This window comes from Scomber scombrus, chromosome 9 (assembly GCF_963691925.1).
Source record: "Scomber scombrus chromosome 9, fScoSco1.1, whole genome shotgun sequence".
NCBI classification, from domain to species: domain Eukaryota; kingdom Metazoa; phylum Chordata; class Actinopteri; order Scombriformes; family Scombridae; genus Scomber; species Scomber scombrus.
In genome coordinates this window covers 23,846,757-23,867,825 of record NC_084978.1, presented here as the reverse complement: position 1 = coordinate 23,867,825, position 21,069 = coordinate 23,846,757, and the positions used below count along the sequence as shown (strand labels likewise).

The 21,069-nt window shown below is 41.8% G+C and overlaps 1 protein-coding gene across 1 annotated transcript in view; it reads right to left on the bottom strand.

The window, feature by feature from the left end:
* The window catches only part of tenm1 (teneurin transmembrane protein 1), a 149,327-nt gene that overhangs the window by 18,837 nt on the left and 109,421 nt on the right, over window positions 1-21,069 (bottom strand). Inside the window, exons 22-24 of the mRNA XM_062425412.1 lie at window positions 4,419-4,573; window positions 818-901; window positions 174-368 (exon numbers count right to left, since the gene is read on the bottom strand). Of these exons, the coding sequence (XP_062281396.1) occupies window positions 174-368; window positions 818-901; window positions 4,419-4,573 (434 nt within the window). The remainder of the gene's footprint in view (window positions 1-173; window positions 369-817; window positions 902-4,418; window positions 4,574-21,069) is intronic.

The window sequence follows — 21,069 nt, the reverse complement described above, 5'->3', positions numbered from 1 at the left end:
TAGAGGCAGTAGTGGAGTATAATAAGGTGTAATAAAACAACTGCCACAGCATAACAGCTCTTTACATTTTAAATCAATATCCAGTTGTACAGCAGTATACAAATACTTTCTATGGTACCTAGAAAATGACAGTCATCATGAGGATTAGCTGAGAGTGTTTTTCAAAGAGTGACCTGTTGAATGCGGTTGATGCGCCTCTCATCAGTCTCAGCGATGAACAGTGTGCCCAGGTGAGACAGGGCGATAGCTTTGGCAGCTTCCAGAGTGGCGCGAACCGCTGCTCGGCTCACCAGGTGGTGGTCAATACCTGGGACCTGGCAGTGGATGGGACGGCCCGCCACAATACGCACCTGAAGACCTTCTGATACCTGTAAAAATACAACATCAGCTATGTATGAGAGAGCCAAAGAATAATTAAAACTAATTAATGTAGTTACCATAACTATATTTAGTGCACTGTCAGACAGAAACTGGCAATATCACAAACTCTAGGCAATACATCCATAACTTTGGAAGATTCTGCATCATAAGCAAAACCTGAATGATATTTTCATAAAAACAACTTCTGTAGAGACTGTTGATAGCGTGTTATTTTTTTACAAGGTACTGTTTTCCTTTCTTTTATGTTACCAGCCTCACTCGCTCCAAATGCACCTGCAGTGACAGCACTGCAATTTGTATGAAATATTTCATAAGTCTTTCTTCCTCTGCTTTGTGTAGTGTCATTGTTTCCCAAAAAAAGCACAGGCTTAACTAAGAAACAGGTTAAGAAAACACATCACTGACAAATATGTGTGTTGCGTCACTGTGTCTTTACCTGTAAGACAATGTTGTTGTCCAGGATGTAGAGGGAGTTGTCCAGAGGGTTGATGGCCAGGTCTGTTGGCCACTCCAGGCGCACCTGTGGAAAGACACACATGCACAAACACACGCTGTACATACAGTAGCTGTGTTTCAATCAAAAATGAGAACAAAAGAACAAGAAAGCTTTGGTGACAATCGCCCACGAGAGTCAGTTACAGGTGAAACAAATAATATCTCCTTAATAACATAGCATTAGGCCTCCTGACCCTCCCTGCTCATGCAAAGGTCAGCGGCGGGCAGGGAGCCTTCCCCCGTGTTTATTCAAGACTCACACCAGCTCGCCTCGGCACCGTTCCAAATGTCAGCCAATAACCATGATCGCTGCCTGCTCAAATAACACACCCTGCCCGCTAACACTGTGGGGGTCAAAGACAGACAAACCTACACGAGCGCACAGCCGCCCACATCACTGTCTATCACACACACACAAACACTCGACTGCGTGTGGTATGGAGACGAGGCGCTGCGTCTGAGGGATCAGTGAGGTGATTGATGACTATGAGGGATGGATTGGTAAATAAATGGATCATGTTAAATTGCCACTGACATGTCCAATTATAGGGTCTGTCAAATGAGAGAAGAGGGTTCAGTCTCATCCCATTTTAAGAGGTAGAGAGATTCATCAAGCAGGACTCTGTGCTCAGCCAAAGAGGACACGCATCAAATCTCTCCTGCTCATGATATTGAAGTATTACTTCTAGAAGTTAAGTTTAGCTGTGCACTGAGTTGGGCCAGTTATTAAAGAATACAAGTTCAACTAAAATTAATTTTGCTAGGAAAGTTGAGGTTTTGAATACTTTTTGCTAATCAATTTCAATCAGATAAGAATGTAATGCTAATAAGCTGCTTGTTTCATCAAAATGTAGAGTTAGACCAGTGGTTAATGTAGTTTGAAGTGATGCTGTGTGTTGCAGACTCTAAAGTTCAGTAGGAGGTTAATACCTTTAATTCAACCATAAAAAATATAGAAGTGAGAGTACGTTTTCCTTTTTTTGGTAAACGCTGAAGGCCATGACAGCTGACTCCAAGGAGGAAGAAAGTAAACAATGCGAGACAGCAACATGACAATTTATGCATCTCAGCTGCTCCACGTGAGAATTTAAGGTTCCTGTGGGCCAGTTAAAAGCGAAGTAGTATCAATTACATCATCTATTTCAGCAAATCTAGACCTGAGTCAACAACTAAATTAAAGCATATGCCATGTACACATGTGCTATGGAAAGCCCCTGAAAAAGGACAAAGGGAATCAGTATAAGCCAATGAGATAGTGGCACATAGCATCACGCAAACTGCAAGGTATATAAGGAATAAAAAATGCATATTCAGGGCTTCTTCTACAGAACTTCCGAGCGAAGTAGATTGAGTCCACAGCTGTGCATAATTCTTTGCTTTGTCAATTAAACGGTTTGTCTTTTGAACTCTCAAACATCGACTGCATTGCTCCTCTCGAATTTTGAACACGACAGAGATCAGTATGTATATTCTTAAAATTTGTTTTTGACTCATGTAGAAAGAAGAACATTTTTACTATCATATATTTTAAATTTTTTGTGTGTGTGATAGCACGCAACAGGCCCTCACAGGGGGCTGATGTTGTTAGCTTTTGATTAGTATTAGCATCTTTGGTTTAGCCTCTGTTTACTCTGAATGTTAGTTGTGATTTAAAACATGGGGTAACCTTTAGAGCCCTGTGGTTACTGGACTACAAGCTGCTGTGAGTTTTGACATGGGTATTTATTGCAACATCTGGACCCATAAAATACAGACAGCTAATACTAGCTAGCTGTTGCTGGTTAACCTAGCTTAAACTAAGGGGTCGTTGCAGGTTGCAACCCAACCTGACCTCACATAAATACGTGAAATGACCACGATCTCTGTGAGATCAGGTTGGGACAATGGGCCCTGTCAAATATTGATTATTGTAAAGGGTCAGACAGCTAAAACAGTTGACGATACAATGCAGGAAAAAGTTGTATCATAATTCGTAGGATATAGTTTTATGATGTTTTCTAGTCAGTAGCACACTGCAGTAACTGACAGTGTGCCTTCAACCATTGCAAAAGGGAAATGCCACTGTTTCCAGAGATATGTCCACAGTTTTATCCAGGGGTGGATCTAGGAGTTGATAAGATCCGGGGCTTAGCCCAGAGCAACCAGAGCCAGGGCCAATTCTTTTTTTGCATTGTTCAGAATGATCTGCAGAATTTAATTTTATTTCATTTTATGACTATTGCAAACATTAGTAGTAGTAGCAGTGAGTTATTTTGGTCCCTATTAACAATTTTCCATAAAGAATGCACATAGAAATAGATAAATAATAATAAGCAGAGGTGGAAGTAACAAATTAAAAGTACTCACATTTCTGTAATTGAGTAGCTATTTTGTTTACTTTATATTTTTACATTCATCCGTTGCTGAGCAAATTATTTATTTGTGCTTTAAAATGATCAAAAGATATTGTGAGCTAGACAAAACCCTGTCTTGGAGCAGACACCAATTACATGCATCACCTCAAAAACAGGCCAATCAGATCAAAATGTCATTACAAAAAAAAGCTGGTTGAAGTTAGTGTTCAGAAAAAAGTGACTTCAACCTGAATTTTCTCTTTTTAAAAATAGATTCAGGGCTTTTGAGAAACCATTGGGGGATGCAGCCTCAGAAGCCTCCCCCTAGCTCCGCCCCTGTGGTTTTATCCTCTTTTGAACAATGGAAAAATCTGCATAATAGCTGCAGTGTCATTACATTTTATGTTTCCTTACATAAAAATATGTAGAGAGGAATTTGATTTTAGTTTGACTTTAAAATCTGCTGTCCCTTTACCATAAATGACTGCAGTGATGTTTGTCTAGCCGTAGCTACATAAGTTTACATCAATATTGACGCTACCTTGAGGTCACAGCAGTTTACAAGCGCAAACACAGATGGTGGGTGAATATGATTGGATGTGCTGCAGAGGATGACAAACAGGACGATCGTGAGGTAACTTGGCCCCTTTAAAGACATGTAAGAGTACCTCTGGGATTTTACCTGGCCTGAACACACATATTCACACACACATACACGCACAGAGACAGGCACTTGGATCCCTATGTGTGGGCAGAGATCCCTCTATAGAGCCAGCAGTTCATCTATAATTCATCCTCTCCTCTAATAGGCCTGATATAAGTCAGCAGTGTGATCTGAGGCTGGCTGATCAAATCTGTGCAGTAGCTGTCTTTGGTCTTCACCAGACGCTCTCTCTCTCTCTCTCGTTCTCTCTCGTTCGCACACACTCGTACACCTTAAAGAAGTCCCAAAGAGTTTCTATGGAGGAGGCTGAACAATTTACACTGATAAAACAGTCACTGACTATAAGAGAACAAAAAGAAAACAGCTATTATTTTTTATCACCTTTTGTGAATCAATTACTCAAATTAGACACAAGACACATTCAGAAGCCTTATTTTTCTTTCAGATTATTCACCCAAAGGTTAAGAATGAGGTCTTTTCTGGAGCACTACAAGCAGCTCCCACTTTTTACCATTCTGTTATACCGCTCTTTATTATTAGCTTACCTGGCTGATGTCCATGCGTGCATCACAGCTCAGTGGCTGCGTCGACATCAGTCCGTTCGAGCCAATCACAGTGGAGAGCAAACCCCTCTCATTAATCTTCTGAATGGTGGTGCCATCAACGAAGTAGACAACGCCTCTTTTATCCACTGCAATACCTGGGTGGGTGAGAGAGAGAGGCAGAATGAGCTTTGGAGATGACAGAGAAAGCGAGTGGGGGGTGAGAGAACAAAAGAAGAAAAACGAAAGGGGAAAAAACGTGAAAGAGAGTATTAGAGAGAGAAGAGGGGAGATGAAGAGGAGTGAGTAAGGAGAGAGAAGTAAAGTGAAGAGAGGAGAGGGCTTCGGAGAGACATCCAACTCAGTTAGACATTCAGCACAGCAAGCGGCTGTCTTATCAAAGGCACTGCACCACAGAAATGTAATTATATTTCCATTCCAGAGCCCACTAAAGAGATTAGAACAATGCAACTGGAGGAAGAAGTTATTTGTCATATTAGATGCGAGCAAGGTGCCGCAGTGAACTTTTGACATTTGACGCTTGCACACATGCATTATATAATGTATATATAATTATGTGTATCCACAAATCCCTGGCCGGATGTGAATGCCTGCATGTGTGCATACGTCTGCCTGTATTTGACAAACACATGTGAACACGTGCTCTGTGAGTGTGTTTTGCTGTGAACAGCATATACTTGAACTCTCCTTGCAGTGGAGCTCTGCAGTAGACAGAAAGCAGAGAGAGGGAGAGCGAGAGAGGTAAGTCCAGGTATTAAAGGTCAGGGCAGACTATGAATCATCTGTTATGGATGAGGAGCGACCTTCATCACCATCTCGTCTCCATACAGAGAATAGCTCTTTGACTCAACTCCTCAGCAATATTCCACGACTCAACCCTCACCTCTCATTCCGCCTGCCGCCAATTCTCCTTGATTGCTTTAACTGAGCATCTGTGACAATAAGCCATATTTCAGTATTCATGCCTGCCATCTCCAAAGCATGTGGCTCACTGTTGTGCCATTTAAAAATACATTTGGTTTATGGTTTATCATTAAATGATGTCAAGTTTATGTATATATCCCTTTATCACAGGCAGGCCTCTAAGGACTTCATGGAGACAAAGCCTACTTAGATCTAGCGAAGCCACAATCAATCACAAAACTTAACAGTGGAATACAATATGCAACAAAAGAAACCATAAAACAAAACAAAGAGCCCTCAGCCATGCTAGCAGCTGTGTGAGGCTTTACTAAGGCACAGCAGTGCTTTTGAGCTAAATGCTACAGTATAATGACGATGCTAATGAGATGATATTAAGCAGGTATAATTTTAACAATGTTCAGCCTCTTACTTAAGCATGTTTAGCATGCTACCATTTGCTAATAAGCACACAACTAATACAGCATGTTAGCAAAACTATTGCCCATTGAAAAATTTAAAAATGTTAATATTGCAGACAGAGAGTAACATTAGCATTCATTCGGAGTTGTGTTTCTGTCCTCTTGACAAATCTAAATTCAATATTAACACTCTTATTAGTTCCAGTTTTGTCTTCCACCAACTCTTGAGTTAAATAGCTGGCTCTTTAGCTAATGCTGCACTATGTTCACGAGCTAGCTGCTGATATTGTCTGTGGGCAGTTTGGTGCTGACCTGAGGTTTTCAGAACTTCTTTCTATTTAGTTTTACACAAAACTGTGCCTGCTTCTGCTGGAAACATGGTTAATGAGTTTGGTGACAATGAACAAAAATATGTGATACCATTTAAGCCTTTGTTTTTACAAAAATATTGATTATCGCAGGTTGAAAATGCCATAAAATGGTGACAAAGTGCCTCTAACAATTTCACAGAGCAAAAAGTGACATCTTCAAATTGCTTTTGTTCAGCAAACAGTCCAGAATCTAAAAGATTATAATGATACAAAATGAGAAAAGCAGAATACAGGCTGAAACCAGTAAATGTCTGGGCATAAAGAGTCTACTCATTTAATGGTTTCCTTGTACCACCCACATAAGAGAAGACTTCGCAAAAAGATTTCAATACATCATAATAAAAATGGACAAAGGGGCGACATCATCAGTATGCAGTGCATCATCAACTGCTCCTCTCTCATTCACTCATTTTGTCCCATTTTCCCTTGCTTTTTTTCTGTTTCTGTCAGTCTTCCTCCTTGCAAACCCTGTCATATTGGATTATGTGGGGATGTGCCGGTGCTTACTTCCTGAGCCCAGGATAGAAATCACTTCTGCCCTTTTCCCGAGGCAGCACTGAGGTCTCATCCTCTGTGACACACAATTGTGTTCTTTACATGTTGTTTCATTCAACATGTGCACACATACACAAACGTGCACACTCACACTCCCACATACACACAAACACCCAGATGCAAACACAGCACACTCCCGTCACAACTAGATTCACAAATGTCCTCAAACCAAGCAACCCTGGGCCGACCCTGTGAGTCATAAATTGTGCAGGTGGAGTGAAGGTGGAGAGGGGAGGTGGGCAGTCGGAGAGCCAGGGTCAGTGTGTTTCCTCCAGAGGCCAGAAGGTGAACTGCAGAGCTCTCCCTCTTGGCCCCTTCATCATCCCTCTGACACAGACAGATTACACCACCCACACAGCCGCTCCCCACCGCCTGCAACCACCCTATCCTCTCCTAGCTGTCCCTCTCTCTCCATCTTTCCTAACTTGATCTTCCTCTGCTCTCTTTTTGCTCCCCCATCCTTTTTTTCTCTCTCTCCTGTTGTGATTTGCTTTCTTTTTTTGTTGTTGCACTCCTTCTTTCTTGCCCCGTAACTTGCAAGTGCTAATCAAATCAGTGGCCTTTGGACCTTCAGTAATGTCTGGCCTCTGCTTTTCTCTGTTCAGCCCATTTTTTTTCTTTCTTTCTTTCCCTCCTCACGGCCTTGCCATTTCTCCTCCTGTCACCTGGCATTATGCAGGAGGGACGTCTCAACCCACAGCGCAGTCTGAGCCTGTTTCGGTCTGAAATTCAGCACATTCTCCGTGCTCATCCTCAGATCCATCTCATACATACTTTCCTTTCACTTTCCCATCCATTCCTCCTCCTAGCACTTCCACCCTAAACCTGTCCCTGATCTTAGAGCTCATACATCCTACACAAGGACATGACGAGGCAGCCAGGACTCTCTTTCAATACTGATTTCTGCTCTCTCCCTCCGTCCCTGGATATTACTCTTTCTTCTCGCCTACTTTGGTTCCATTGACTTCCACCTTAAATTCCCCCCTGTTCTTTTTTTGTCTTTGTTTGTGCATGTTGACATCCTCAGCATGCATACTCGGGATATGCATGTCTTACATGCACACAAGGAGCCTCTAAATAGCTGCCAATCTATCATCAACAATACATGCAGGACTGGGCTGACTTATTCATCCTCACATAAGCACAACAATGAAGAACGATTACTATTATTGCTTGGCGTTTAAGGATTTAAGCCAGTTTGTGTGTTACTTAAGAGCCATGTTCATTGAAAAGGCGGCAGATTAGTCCACATTCTCTTGTCATGGGCTGGATTTCCTGCTGTAGTGGGTAAAGCTGTATGCCCTGTTAAGGGAATTTACAGCCCCTCTGTATAGCCAATGGATACTCACAAGACATCAAAAGATTTACCGTTTCTCCCCGGGTGGACCTGGCACTCTGATACTCATGTTTGGAAGCTGGCAGACAGACCAGTGGAGAAATAATTGAGATAAATCTCAACTCTAGGGGGAGACGGACATTTGGCTAAAGTTGGGACCGGATTTTATCATCAAAGAAAAGTGAATTAGACTGAGTGTCATTGACCTTGGGAAAACAGAGGGAGGGGAGAAGAGAGGAGTGAACGAGAGGACGATACAGTGCCGCTATTCGCATTCAGCTCAGATTTAAGGGGAGAAAATGCAGCCAAAGAGAAAAAGACAGCGCCAAAAGAGGTGGGAAAGAGGCGATAGGTGTGATGAGACAAAGGGACATGATGAGGAATAGCTTCAATTAACCATTACAGACCAATCACTCTCAATCAAAGAATCTCTTTGTTCTCTGTCCTTGTCAAAAGAATATGTGTTATAACGGCCCCCTGTGGCATTGCAATACAATCCAATCTGATTAATGCCTTGGAGAGGGGTCTTAAAGAGCATCAGTGTTGATTACAGCTATTTGAAGAGAAGAGGCCACCAGGGATTTTCCAAGCAAGAAAGCAAGGGATAGGTGAGGAAAGGTGTAAGGAGAGAGATGAGATGAAGTGAGAAATACTAATTATAACATAAGTTGTGGATTGTGTATCTTACTTAGCAGTAATAGTAGACAACCATTTGGCATACAGTAACTTCAGGATGTGGTGTGTGTATGTGTGTGTGTGTGTGTGTGTGTGTGTGTGTGTGTGTGTGTGTGTGTTTGCGCGTGCATGCTGACTGCTAACACCTGAGCCTGCACGAGTGCAGGAAGTCAGCCTTCTGGTGTTGTTTTAGTTTCCCTTCTACTTTCACCGTTCAAGCTGTCATCGATGAAAGCAAGAAGAATTGTTGAAAAAAAAAGAGTACAGAAAACAACAAAACAAAAAAAAACACACCATTGTCTGTGACCCGGTGAAACAATCAACGAAGTGCAAAAGGAGCACAGATTCTGCAAAGGGAACCTATTTCATGGGTCTGTTTATAGAGGACATAACATAATGTGTGTATGAATGGAAGTCCCATTTATACCTGAGAACTTTCATCCACCCACAAAACCACAGCTCATGAGCACACATGGGGCGAGTTGTGCATGCGCACACACATACACACACATATACACAGATTGCCAGCAGCCTGATGAGTAAATCATTCAATCTGCCCTCCCATATCCCCAGGCTCAGTGGGTGTTAATGATATAGACTGACATATTATTACAGCATCTAAATGATGCTTGCTGTAGTTGATTATGGCCCATGGTGCTTCTGTACAAAGTAACTGTGTGTGACTGACAAGTCAATGTAGACAGATGGACAGTTTCACCTGTGCAACTGGCCCCAGTGAGGGACTCTGGTCATAAATAAAGTCAACCATATTAGTTTGGGAGAGCCTGAAGGGTTCACTCACTGCTACAGTCTGACTGTAAGTGAAGCTGAAGAACACACTGTTTCAAAGAGTCTTTAGCTGGCTGTGTGGCTTACTGTTCCCTTTCATTATTTCTCCTCCAATGCTGTTTGTATGTGAATGTGTGCACATGTCAACGTGTGCAGGCCCATGTTGACGGTGTGTGTGGGTGTGCGAGCATGAATGCGTGCGGTGAAGTAGCTAGGCGAAAAGATAAGGCATGGCAGTTAATCACATTGTGCGCATATGCAAATATAGAGCGGATAAATCAGAGTGTCTGCAGATGAGAAATTCACACTTCCACACACACAGGCGCACGTACCGGTTTCGTAAAGACACTGAGGTTGCTCATGTGCACTAAAGGGGGGAAAATAAACCCGTTCACTCAATCTCGGTACTGTGCAATGCTGCTCTGCACCATACTGATTTTGCATGTGCATATACGTATGTGTGTGTGTGTATGATTCGGCACCTATCGAATAGAATGACAAGTTATACGAATTGTTCACGCCGCAGTAAATCAGAGCTGTGACGTGAACGTACATGAATGTATGAACTGCGGTACTGTATGGTAAGTGCTGCTACCATTGGCTTTTAAGTTTCCTGATCAAACGCTTATCATCAATCAATACAAGATAACACCGTAAACGAGGATGGGCGTGTATTTCGGGTAGTTCTTTGGTAAGCAGAAATAATTCACGAATCTTGTAATTAATTATTCATTGAAGCCCCACAGAACAGACGCTAGTTTAGTAATTAAGTCTGAATCAGACACTGTAGCTCATCTAATTATCAACCACTATAAGTTTGTTAACATATTAACCCGCATTAATTAATTATTGATAGCTGTCTTTCTTATGAGCCGATGTGTTCCCGACTACACATGTATAGCGAGGCGAGAAGTGGAAGGCGATTTTGCAATAGTTGCATGCTAATTTTTGTGCGAATAAACATTTTTTGTGAAAATATGCGACTTGGCAGTAATTGCCTTGTTTGATAGCAAAAGAGAGATCCAAAGCAATCACAGAGGCAGCAGACAAACTCAATTATAAAAGCAATTGAAATGCTTTGGACTAGAAAGCTCCATGAAAGGCTCAGGGGTTTGGATCAGTGCGGAGCGTCGGCAGATTATGTCGCACTGTTTAGAACATCAAACAACAACAAGGAGGTCTATCAATAGAGGCTCTTTTACCAAACACACCATCACAACAATCAACCAATGATGCTCTGAAATGGTGAGAGAGGAAATGGGATCAGATGGGAGGAAACAAATGTTTTCATTCCTGAAAAAAGTGGAAAAAAGGAGCTAAACTACTATAGATTGCAAATCTGTATGCAAAGCTTCCGCCCAAACAAAGTTTTTCCACACACAAAGACATCACAGTATAGTTGAGTCAGAGGCAACTCCAGTGCAGTCTGTATCTCAAATAGTTGGCTTTACATCCATTTCAGACTCTACATTTTCCAAAAACACTGTGTGAGTGCTTCGTTGGATGGAGGTCTGGCCACTGATCTCAACGAGAGCTGCAGTTGATCATGGCACCCAGGTGCAAACTTTTACTGTCTCTGTATTCCCATTCCTACGACAGCAGTTGACCCCTTGTTCCTCCCCATTTTCACATAGGCAGGTTCAATTGCACTGCCAGGCAAAACTGTGCCTGCCACCATCACTCTACTTACTCATCTTCCTGTCAGTGTTTAAAGAATCAGGGTTGAACTCATGCATGGGCACGAGTTCACTATCTCTCCCCTCATCAGATCCCCCTCCACCCCCACGACCGAGACAAATGCTATCGTGTATGTGTGTGTGTGTGTGGGGCACGTGCGGGCGTGTGTTGGGCATTCACCTCAAGTAAATGCAATTTTCCCCCCGCAGTGGCAAAGCTGCACTCCTCCTGTCAGCTTGCCAGGCTCCCAGTGGAGGCTGACAGGCCAGCTGCCAGCAGCGGCCATCTCGACCAGTTAAAGGGACACGCGTGTCACATTTCCCATGATCATGCTGACGTTGTCAACCTGACATACCTTTAACAAGGCACCCATGACTAACTCTCTGTCCCATATAGTCTATGCTCTGTCCCTTCACTAGGAAAAGCAGAGCAGGTCCAGGGACTTGGAGGCTGTCAATCAAAAACAAGCATGCAAAAGCACACTGGCTCGCACAAACGAAGCACCTTTGATGCACAGGCTCAGCCTTTGGCCTTGAGCCTGCATCTGTTATTGACTCAGGGCTTCATTACACACACAGTGAGCTTCAGTAATCTCTCTGAAGCTACCCTACACACTCCGACTACAAACAAGGTAGCTGTCAGTCTTTATAGTGCTCTTCCTAATACATTGCTCGAATTGCAGGTGTTTTACAGGTAGACCCTCATTTTAAGTCAGCATAAATTTGCCTTTACTAAGCCCATTTGCTATGTATTTTTTGTTCCTTACTAAATCTTGGCGGTGGGCTGACTATTTCCTGCTGGAATATCTGTGAGTCCTCCACTGACCCATAGTGATTAGGACGCAGACTTGCTACTTTCTGAGATGGATTCATAGTTTTTCGATGTAGCCCAAGACCTGTCTTATCTTTTTAGACTTTCAGTCTGGTCAATGTCAATCTTCAAAATTAACTTCTTCCCCAACTAAATTGATCTCATTTTAATCATAATGCAACAGGTAGATATTTTTTGGAATGGCCTTATTATTCTGAATGAGCTGAAATTTCATCCCCCAAAATTGTGGTAATGGTGGTAAATTTCCACCAGTCTTCCAAGTGCCACCATCAGGCCAAAGCTGAGATCATATTTTAGCCTGTTATTCACTCATGTTTCAAAACGTTTTTTGCTCCACTGTTATCTGTCAAGAACGACCTGAAGTCTGATCACAGTTTTCCATCTTGTTGAAAGCATTCTTAGTGTTTGACAGATGAATCCTCAGTCTGTTTTGGAGACAGTTTTTCAAATGCTTAAAACAACCTATGTTTAGCTTTTCTGACAAGCAACCTCCTGTGTGACCTTGTTATTTTGCTGCAAAACCTCTTACAGTGCTTACACAACAAAAGCCAAAGTTCATTTTTTACAGTGAAGATGTGGCAGCGCGCTCCGAAGGTAGCTGGGTGAGCCATAGCTTTCAGCTAGATTGATCCTTCACCCCAAATACAGAGAAGTTATGGTGGTGACAATATTACTTTAGGAGAGAATGGACGCAAAGTTAATTTTGTACACCTCTGAATTCACAGTTATGTAACTCTACTATCCAATACTACAGGTACTTAAATAAAAAATCTCAAGCATGGCATAAATATCAGACTAGGAGGAATTGCTTACATTCCGATATCCTTGGTATGTAGCATCCTAGTTAGCTGCTTTGAAGGATTATGTGCTGCTCTTCATTTTCAAACAATTATCTCTTGGGCATTTGGTATAAAAATAGTGTTAGGCTGATTTGTTGTTTAGACATATGGAGTTGTTGGGTATATTATCCTGCCAATAGTGCTCCATGAACACACTCAAAAACCAACATATGGCTTGTGCTTTTGATATGAAGAGAATAGGATAGCGACAATCTTGCAGCCGATCACATGTTCCAGACTGAAGGTCACTTGGGAATTCTCAATGAAAACATGCACTCTAAAAGTGAGAGTGCATGAATTTTTTACAAAACCTCACTTGCTCATATATCACAATGCCATACAGTTGAAAAAAGGCTCATGAGTGTTTTATAGCGGTGAGTGAACAGTTTTTAGATTCCCGCAGTGTTGTCAGAAACACTCATGTCAAATACTGCAGACTGTTTGGCTGTGACAAAGTCAGCAGTAAATATACAAACAGGACGTGGGCCATATCCCTGTGATTCTCTCTCCGGTCATGTAAAAATTGCTCACTGACTTGACAAGTCCTCAGTGTACCTGTGTGCCGTGTGCCTTGCTTGATGCCCTTTGCTTTGGCCCAGAGGATTTGCCACTGGCAGCTATATTCTTGGCATTAGTTTTGGAAGGAACGAGGTAAAACTCCTCATTGCTGCTGTTCAGTGATGCATGTCTGTTGCACAAACCATTGCCGATCTTCTAATTATCATGGATGCCGCAGCGAGAAAACAAGCTGTGGTAGAAATAGCATGACCCAATGGCGTCTCTATTTTGCATTATCATAGAGTATGCTGCTGTTTGCCTTGCTGTGTGATTAATTCATGTGTGTATCATTAATGCAGGAATGTCCAGGGGCAAAGACAAAAGCTCGGTCAATGTGAAATGAAACACAGAAGCAGGCTGTTAAAAATTGCGCACACATATGCACCCGCTCACACACAAACCGAATCTTGGAGCTAAATAACACAGTGCGACTTATCAGATGCCCTTGTTTTGCAAAGTAGTGCTCTGTTTAAACCAACAGCAACAATGATAGTTGACCCTCTGAGAGGGAAGGCAGCCACAGGGCCAGTTTAATATGCAGATGAGGTGTGGGACTGCTGCACGCTGCAGGATTTAGATGCAAAACACTGAGTTCTTTTTCTCTCTCTATCCATTTCATTCATTCCCTACATTCTCTCTTTCCTTCCATTCTCTATTTTTCTCTGCTAATTTCACATTATTTTCTTTCTCTTTTACGCTTACTTTCGCTCCATCTCTCTCGCTCTCTCCCCCTCCCCTCCTCTCTCTTCCAGTTTTGAGCTCCCTCTTTTTCTCCATCAATTTAATCCGCTCCTGCTCTCCCTCTCCCTCTCCCTCTGTATTTTGTGAGACGCAACAATCACTCTGTGCTAAATGCTATGGGAGCCAGAGGTAAAATAACAATGGCATTTTCATTCCAAAGTTATAACACAGAGCAGTTGGCATAGAGGCTACACAGCCCTAGGAGATCTTATAACTTCACTGCTGCAGCCAGCGAATGCAGTTTGAGAAGTGGCAGATTCTGGAAAAGTGAAATGCAGGAGTGATTAGAGCTGTGCGGTTAAAGGACTCTTTGAGGATACCACCACTCGTATGGTGCTGTAGTAGAAGCAGGGGACCGGTGTTTGCTGAGTTAATGGTTTGTGCATGGGCTTGCTGACAGCATTGAATACTTGATTCACACAGATGAAACAAACTGGAAAACGTTCCTATGCACATTGCTATGTATTCAGCCATTTCTGTAAATGAGGCTGGCGCCCAGTGTGTGAAGATATTAATTCGCCTAAGCTGCTTACATGTCAACCACCAGCCAAGACAGATACTGTACAGCATGAAGCCTGGCTCCTCTGGTCTGAGGTTGGTGGCCGACCAGCGATGTGCTATGTGAAGCACATTTACCCCTGGCTGTGGCTCCTTTTTTTTAAACTCCCTGGCTGTTCAACATGCTAATAACTGTGACCAGTTTAAACCTCACCGCTTCATTCGGCACCCCGGCCTTACTATCTCAACTCCGATGGCGTGCCTCGCAGCTGTTAGGCTACGTGAGATGGGGACAAACGTGTTGTGTCTGTGTGTGTGAGAAAGAGAGAAGCACGGAGAAAGAGACAGAAAGAAAGCAGTGGAGGAGAGAAAAGAAGAGGGGAGACACAGGCCGACGGGGCAACAGGGAGAAATGTGGTGGCAGCATGTCAGCTTCAGATAAGGGCATTAGTCTGCCCCCTGTGGGTCAGAGTGAGAGACTGACACTGCAAGTGCTCACACATCCATGTGCACACACACGTACATGCACACACCTCTCTGTGGATGTCAGCTTTGCTGTCTGGGACTAGTCAACACATAATAGATAAGACCTGCGCAAGGCAAACACCAACAACTAAACTCTCAATCACTGGAGTCACTCTCTGAACTCCTCTGTCCAAACCTAAACATGAAACACAGACATGGTTACTTTTACACATACACACAACTATTATTCAGGAAACATGTGTTAAAAAAAAAAAAAAGAACAAAAAAGTACCCCTTCATGTTGTGAACAGAAGGAGTCCAGAGATGCCAGCCAAGGCTGTTGGATCCTGAGGGACTGACGCCTCTTTCATGTCAGACATGGGATCCATCCTAAATGGAGCAAGGCCTTTTTTTTTACTGAGCTAATTGACTGCAGACGCACATGTGGAGCCAACTCTAAACAATGCCCCAGATCTTGTATTCATAAGTGAGTGTTTGAAGGACACGCGATAATCCCTGCAGTTTACGCTATGGAGAGACTATAAACTTGGGCAACAGCACTGCGCTCAATAGTGCTGCAACATTGTTGGCTAAATTAAAATTATGGATTATTTAACAACTGTTAGCCATGTTGTAACAATATTATGTGTCACAGCAGGCCCACTGCAGCTATGTCAACACTGGGGCACCAGGATAATTCATCGATGAAACAGGGGGAGGGACAGAAGAAGACATTGAGGGAGCGGAGAAAAAGAAGGAAGGCTCTAATTTGAAGCAAGGAGCTCACCAGAGGACACAAGACAAGATCAATGGCAGAGAATCACAGAGCCACAGCTTCAAAAAAGAAATGGACAGATATTTCTCTGTGAAGTCTACTGCTCATTACCATTGGTAAGAGGGTGCGAGGAGGAGGAGGAGGCGTGTGGACTGTGGCAGATGGATGACAGGGAACCAGGGGGCTCCAGGCAGAAATCTCCAGAGCCTTTATAAGAGCTGGTTAGTCAGATCACAATGGCCAGAAGAAGAGTCTGTGAAGTGCAGTGAGTCAAAGAGTATAGAATACCTGACCGTGAGTGAACAGGAGGAGTCTTGGGACAGGATTTTCTATCACTGTATAAAGGCAGAGATGCAGCATGTTCAGTGGTATAATGTTCACATAGACTGAGTATAATAGTCTTCAGATCATCTGTCAAACTGTAGCAAGAATCATCTCTAATCGTTTTCCTCTAATCTTCCTTTTTTGCTTTTTCATTATCCATCTACCATCAGGAAGTTTGGGGGAAAAAAATCAAATTTCAAATTTAAATTTGAAGCTAGTTTGAACTGAGAAGGCGTGACCATATGAAGGATGGAGACACTTATACACCCCATTTGTTTATTGTGCTCCATATTGACTGGCTGTCTGCCTCCAATGTCAGACTGCATTGCATGCACAGGCTGAGTGTGACTGACAAAAGAGGCCATGTAGGAATGTGGGTGTAGCCTGAGTGACAGGCCTGTGGCTCAATCTCCTGTAGAACCTGGGGACTAAGAGGTGGCCAGGTGTGTGGGTGTGATTGGTGGGGGGAAGTAAACAGATTATTTCTTCTTCCTGGCAGCACCTTTTTGTGCAAATGCTGCCCCCACAATCCCAGTCTAGCCCTATTATGGCATTCCCAGGTTACAGTAAGATATCAGCTATATAATGACCTGATTCCACAGATGCAGGGCGATGGAAACAAAATATAAGCATAACAATCTGTCATTTTAACCTCTGTAGTGGGAAATGCCGGAAGACAACTGATAAAAACTAACATTGCAGAATGTGGGGGCACGTTTGAATGCATCCACGGTGAGTTTGGGGACGCTGGTCAGTCAGAACACAGCAAATACATCATTCATTTATAGTAGGTTTCAAACCAGTCTAAATGTTGGAAAATTATATAAATTATTAGAAGGAATACAAACAAGTCCAGGCTCGTGAGCTCATCAGCCAATCTACAGGTACGGACACCATAATGACATTAACGGATGATGGATAATGTTTTCCCCTCCCACACAACACTTCTCTCAGTTTGTCCCTTTGTCCTTCTCCCTCGTTCATATTCATGGTCATGATTGCCAGTTATCTATGTTTATACTGTATGTTGTTAGACTAAGAACAAAAGAAACTTTATGTAGGTGGAAAATTAAAATTACACAAATAGGATAATATAGATAGTATATCACAAAAATGATTAAAATAGAATTTCACCTACTCAAAAAACTAAGATTGAGGCATACATACATGACAAGAATGTGATCTTTTTCTTTAACAGGAGACCATAAAAACAAAAATATGTTTAAACTAATAATGTGAAAAATGTGCAGAATTGGGTATGTGTAATATTCACTATCTTACCATATAGAAACATGCAATGTGCAAGTTGCATGAAAATTGTTTTATATTGCCTTCATCAATAAGTGTGAGTTACCTATAACATTTGACATATATTGCAGTACTGTTTCATTATGGACCATAAAAGATAATACAAATAAAATAATAATGAAACTGCAACGACAAAAAATGAACACAATTAGAATACCTAAGTATGCATATAGTTGCACTAAGGGTCTCTATATTGACTTGTCAAAGCAGGAAAAACACGTGTAAATAACATCATTAACGATGGCTCTCTTCCAATAATCGTAAACTATTTCAGTAAGTCAGCATACACAGTACTAGAAGACTGAAGCTGGCTCACCTAAATACATGTAGCCATTGTTAATGTGATCAGTTCCACCTGTGCTTATTCTCCTTTGCTTTGCATTAATGTGAAAAGTCTGAGGTAAACAGAAAGACTTGATCCAGCTTACAGGTGGGATGTAGTGCCACTGCAGTGTGCACTTCATACTTTAAAACCAACCAACTGCAGCATTATAACACATTGGTGAGATCCACTGAGGGTAGAACAATTAATCAGTTCAAATCGACGCTCTGGGCTTAATGTCTGATATGTGCATTAATTCAAATAGCTTGAACTGGGCTAAAGCTAGGAGGGAATCAGAGCTGCATCTCTGTATTAGAAAAGCTTAATATGACAGGCATAGTTTGGTTGAAGTTTTCTCCTGTGTAAGCCAGAGGAAGCCATGCTTATTCTATTAGTCTAGTTATCATTTTAAATTTAATAAGATCAAATAATTCCCCTTGCCATATAACAATTGCTGTATTTTATCTTGTTCTCATGGCCAGCTAATGCCCTTTTTTTTAATGACAAAGTTATTTTCAAATGACTGTCACAGTATCCCTCTGGATAGCAATATGTGGTAAATGTTGGTCAGTTTGCATGAGGGAGTGTATTTAGCTGCCGTGGTAGAGGCACTTAAAGCTCCACTCTAGTCAGTGCTACTTCTATTTAACAGTTGACATTCTTTCTCAACCAGAGAATGGGGGTGTGGTTAATAATTGGATGTAATCCATTACCATGACAACCAGACCAATTATAGCAGTGTGTCAGAACGGTGGTGATAATAGTGCCTAACCTCTCCACTTACCACAGCATTAGCTATATAAACTAGATGACTTCAGTAACAGAAAATGTGAAATCCACAGGTGAAACCTGATGATTGCTTCTTTACTGATGGATCACTTTATATTATAGAAAATGTCCATAAATTGTCCTCCTCAGTGGCCAGGCTCGCTTCTATTAGGGTGCAAAAGCAAGCATTGTACCATTAGTTTAATATTTTGCACCCTCAGTTGAAATTTCAATAATAAATGCCAAGCGTAGAGGAGCGTGGACTGTGTGGGCGTCTCCATACGCACCTGCCATTTTGGTTCATGTTTGTGCAGTAATGCAATGTGCAAAAGGGCTGAGTGAAAGTGGCAATAGATCAGCGGGTGTGGTGATTATTAAATACTCCCTCAGCCACTCACATCTGCTCTCATAGTTCTGAAACAGTTGGGCCAGTCACAGTTAAACATGATAACAACAGCTTTTCTTCAGGAGATGTTTGGATGGTTCAGACTGAAGCTGTTTCGGACTAGTGCTATTTCAGTAATAATTCTAATGTATCTCAATGCGTACACAGTCAGTTTAGTTACACAACAGCCTCTGCACCACAATGTGTTTCAAGGATAAAACATGAGACACCACCTTTGCTAAAAAGAGGTTTTGATAAGCCAGTCTGGTGTGTGTAGAGATGTGTGGTTGTGTGTGGTTTAATGAAGGTAAACAGTGAATGGCCGTGTGTAATGACACTGCGTTCTGGCGTGGGACTTCTCCGAGGCTGCAAATTTATCAACATATCAGTCCTGCTGCCTTCAAATGCTGTAGGGATTTAATGAAGTGAAGGAGAAGTTTTTTATACAGTGTAAAGCAGCTGTGGAAAGCAGATACTGTAACAATCACCTACATTTATTTATAGTTCAATGCAGACTGATTTACTGACTTTCCTGTGAGTGTTTAATTGAAATACACATGATTTATATTTCAAACACAAGTCTGTTGTTGCAGTACATCTGCAACCAGTACTTAGTTTGAAACAAAGGCACTTGATACTGATGTATCAGTAGTCTCACAAAAACAAAGGGATTTTATGTGGATGATACATAACTGCAGCTTTTTACCATAGTGATATGTCATCGCTCTGTTCCAGCAATAGCTTATATTTTTGAACTCTGAGTGCAAAATTATTAGTTATTTGTCAAAAAAATTGGCGAACAGTGTGGGTAATCAACATTGTCAAGAAATGGCCGACAAAAATATGAAATATCATAAAAATGCCAAAATACACTGGAGGGGGTTTTAAGCCTATTAAGCCTGTACTAGCCTGTTAAGCCCGTTTTAAGCCTGAATCTCCTGCTAGCTTTGTTGAACACCTTTTTCATTCATATGGGTATTTTAATATTGTGCTCATGCCACAATCACATGAAAGGGGATGGACGATAACAATGGGAAAAGATTGCTGTGTTTACGGGACATTTAAATGTAAGTGTTCACGTCACCAGACAACAAGACTTTTCAGTAGTTGCAGAGTTGGCTGTGTGAAGGTAAATGAACAGTAAAGCACCATTTTCATTAAAATATGGCTTTAATTACCTTCAAATGATGGGCTGCATTGGCAGGCGTGAGGCTGTGACTTGGATGCTGATGTTGATGCTATTTACAGGCCAGAAAATTGCAGTAATTACAGTAAGGCCAACATGACAACAACGTTGCAGGAACAGGGGACTAATCAGTCAGCATACCTGAAAAACACCTGTACTTATGTTCACAGCCTCAGATTATGCTATTCTGGCCCTGTGCAACTGTAAATGGTCAGGGGAGAAAAGAAGTATAATTTTACAAAATTCTTATAATAATACAATTTAGGCAAAGAATAGGTTGTTCCATTTTCACAACTTTACTGTGAGCCATGGACCACAACGCTAACACAATAGACCTTTTTTTTCACAGCAGGGATTTTAATTTCTTGTAGTAAGAAAGGCCCAGGTGCAACTTATCATATTAACAATGTCCTAATTCCATTGAAATGCCCCGATAAGCCACGTCTGCGAGCCAGCATGCACAATACCAGGGTCCTGGAACTGGCATACATGAATGGACCGCAGCCATTATCCTTAGTTTTTTTAATCACACCTGAGCTTCTCCTGCTGCAACATGGCAACGTATACTGTGCAAAAGGTCTATAACAATGTTTTGGCAGACAGTTTCCCTTTATGTTTAGTAACAATTTGATACCTTTTGAAATTATGTTAAGTCAATTAAATAATCACTGTTACAAATATTTTTAGCTGAAAGGTTTAATTACTAAAATTGGATGACTGAAGGGTAGAAGAATTAACGTTGCCTGGTTAAATCAATTTTTTTATTTTAAAAATGCTGATAGCAGGGCTGAGAAATAAGCAGAACCAGCATGAATCCATCAATCTACCTGGTGTCAACAGGACAGGCTGCTGTAGGGAAGTGATGTGGTGTTTTTGTTGCAGTACACAGTAGGATCTTTGAAGCAATT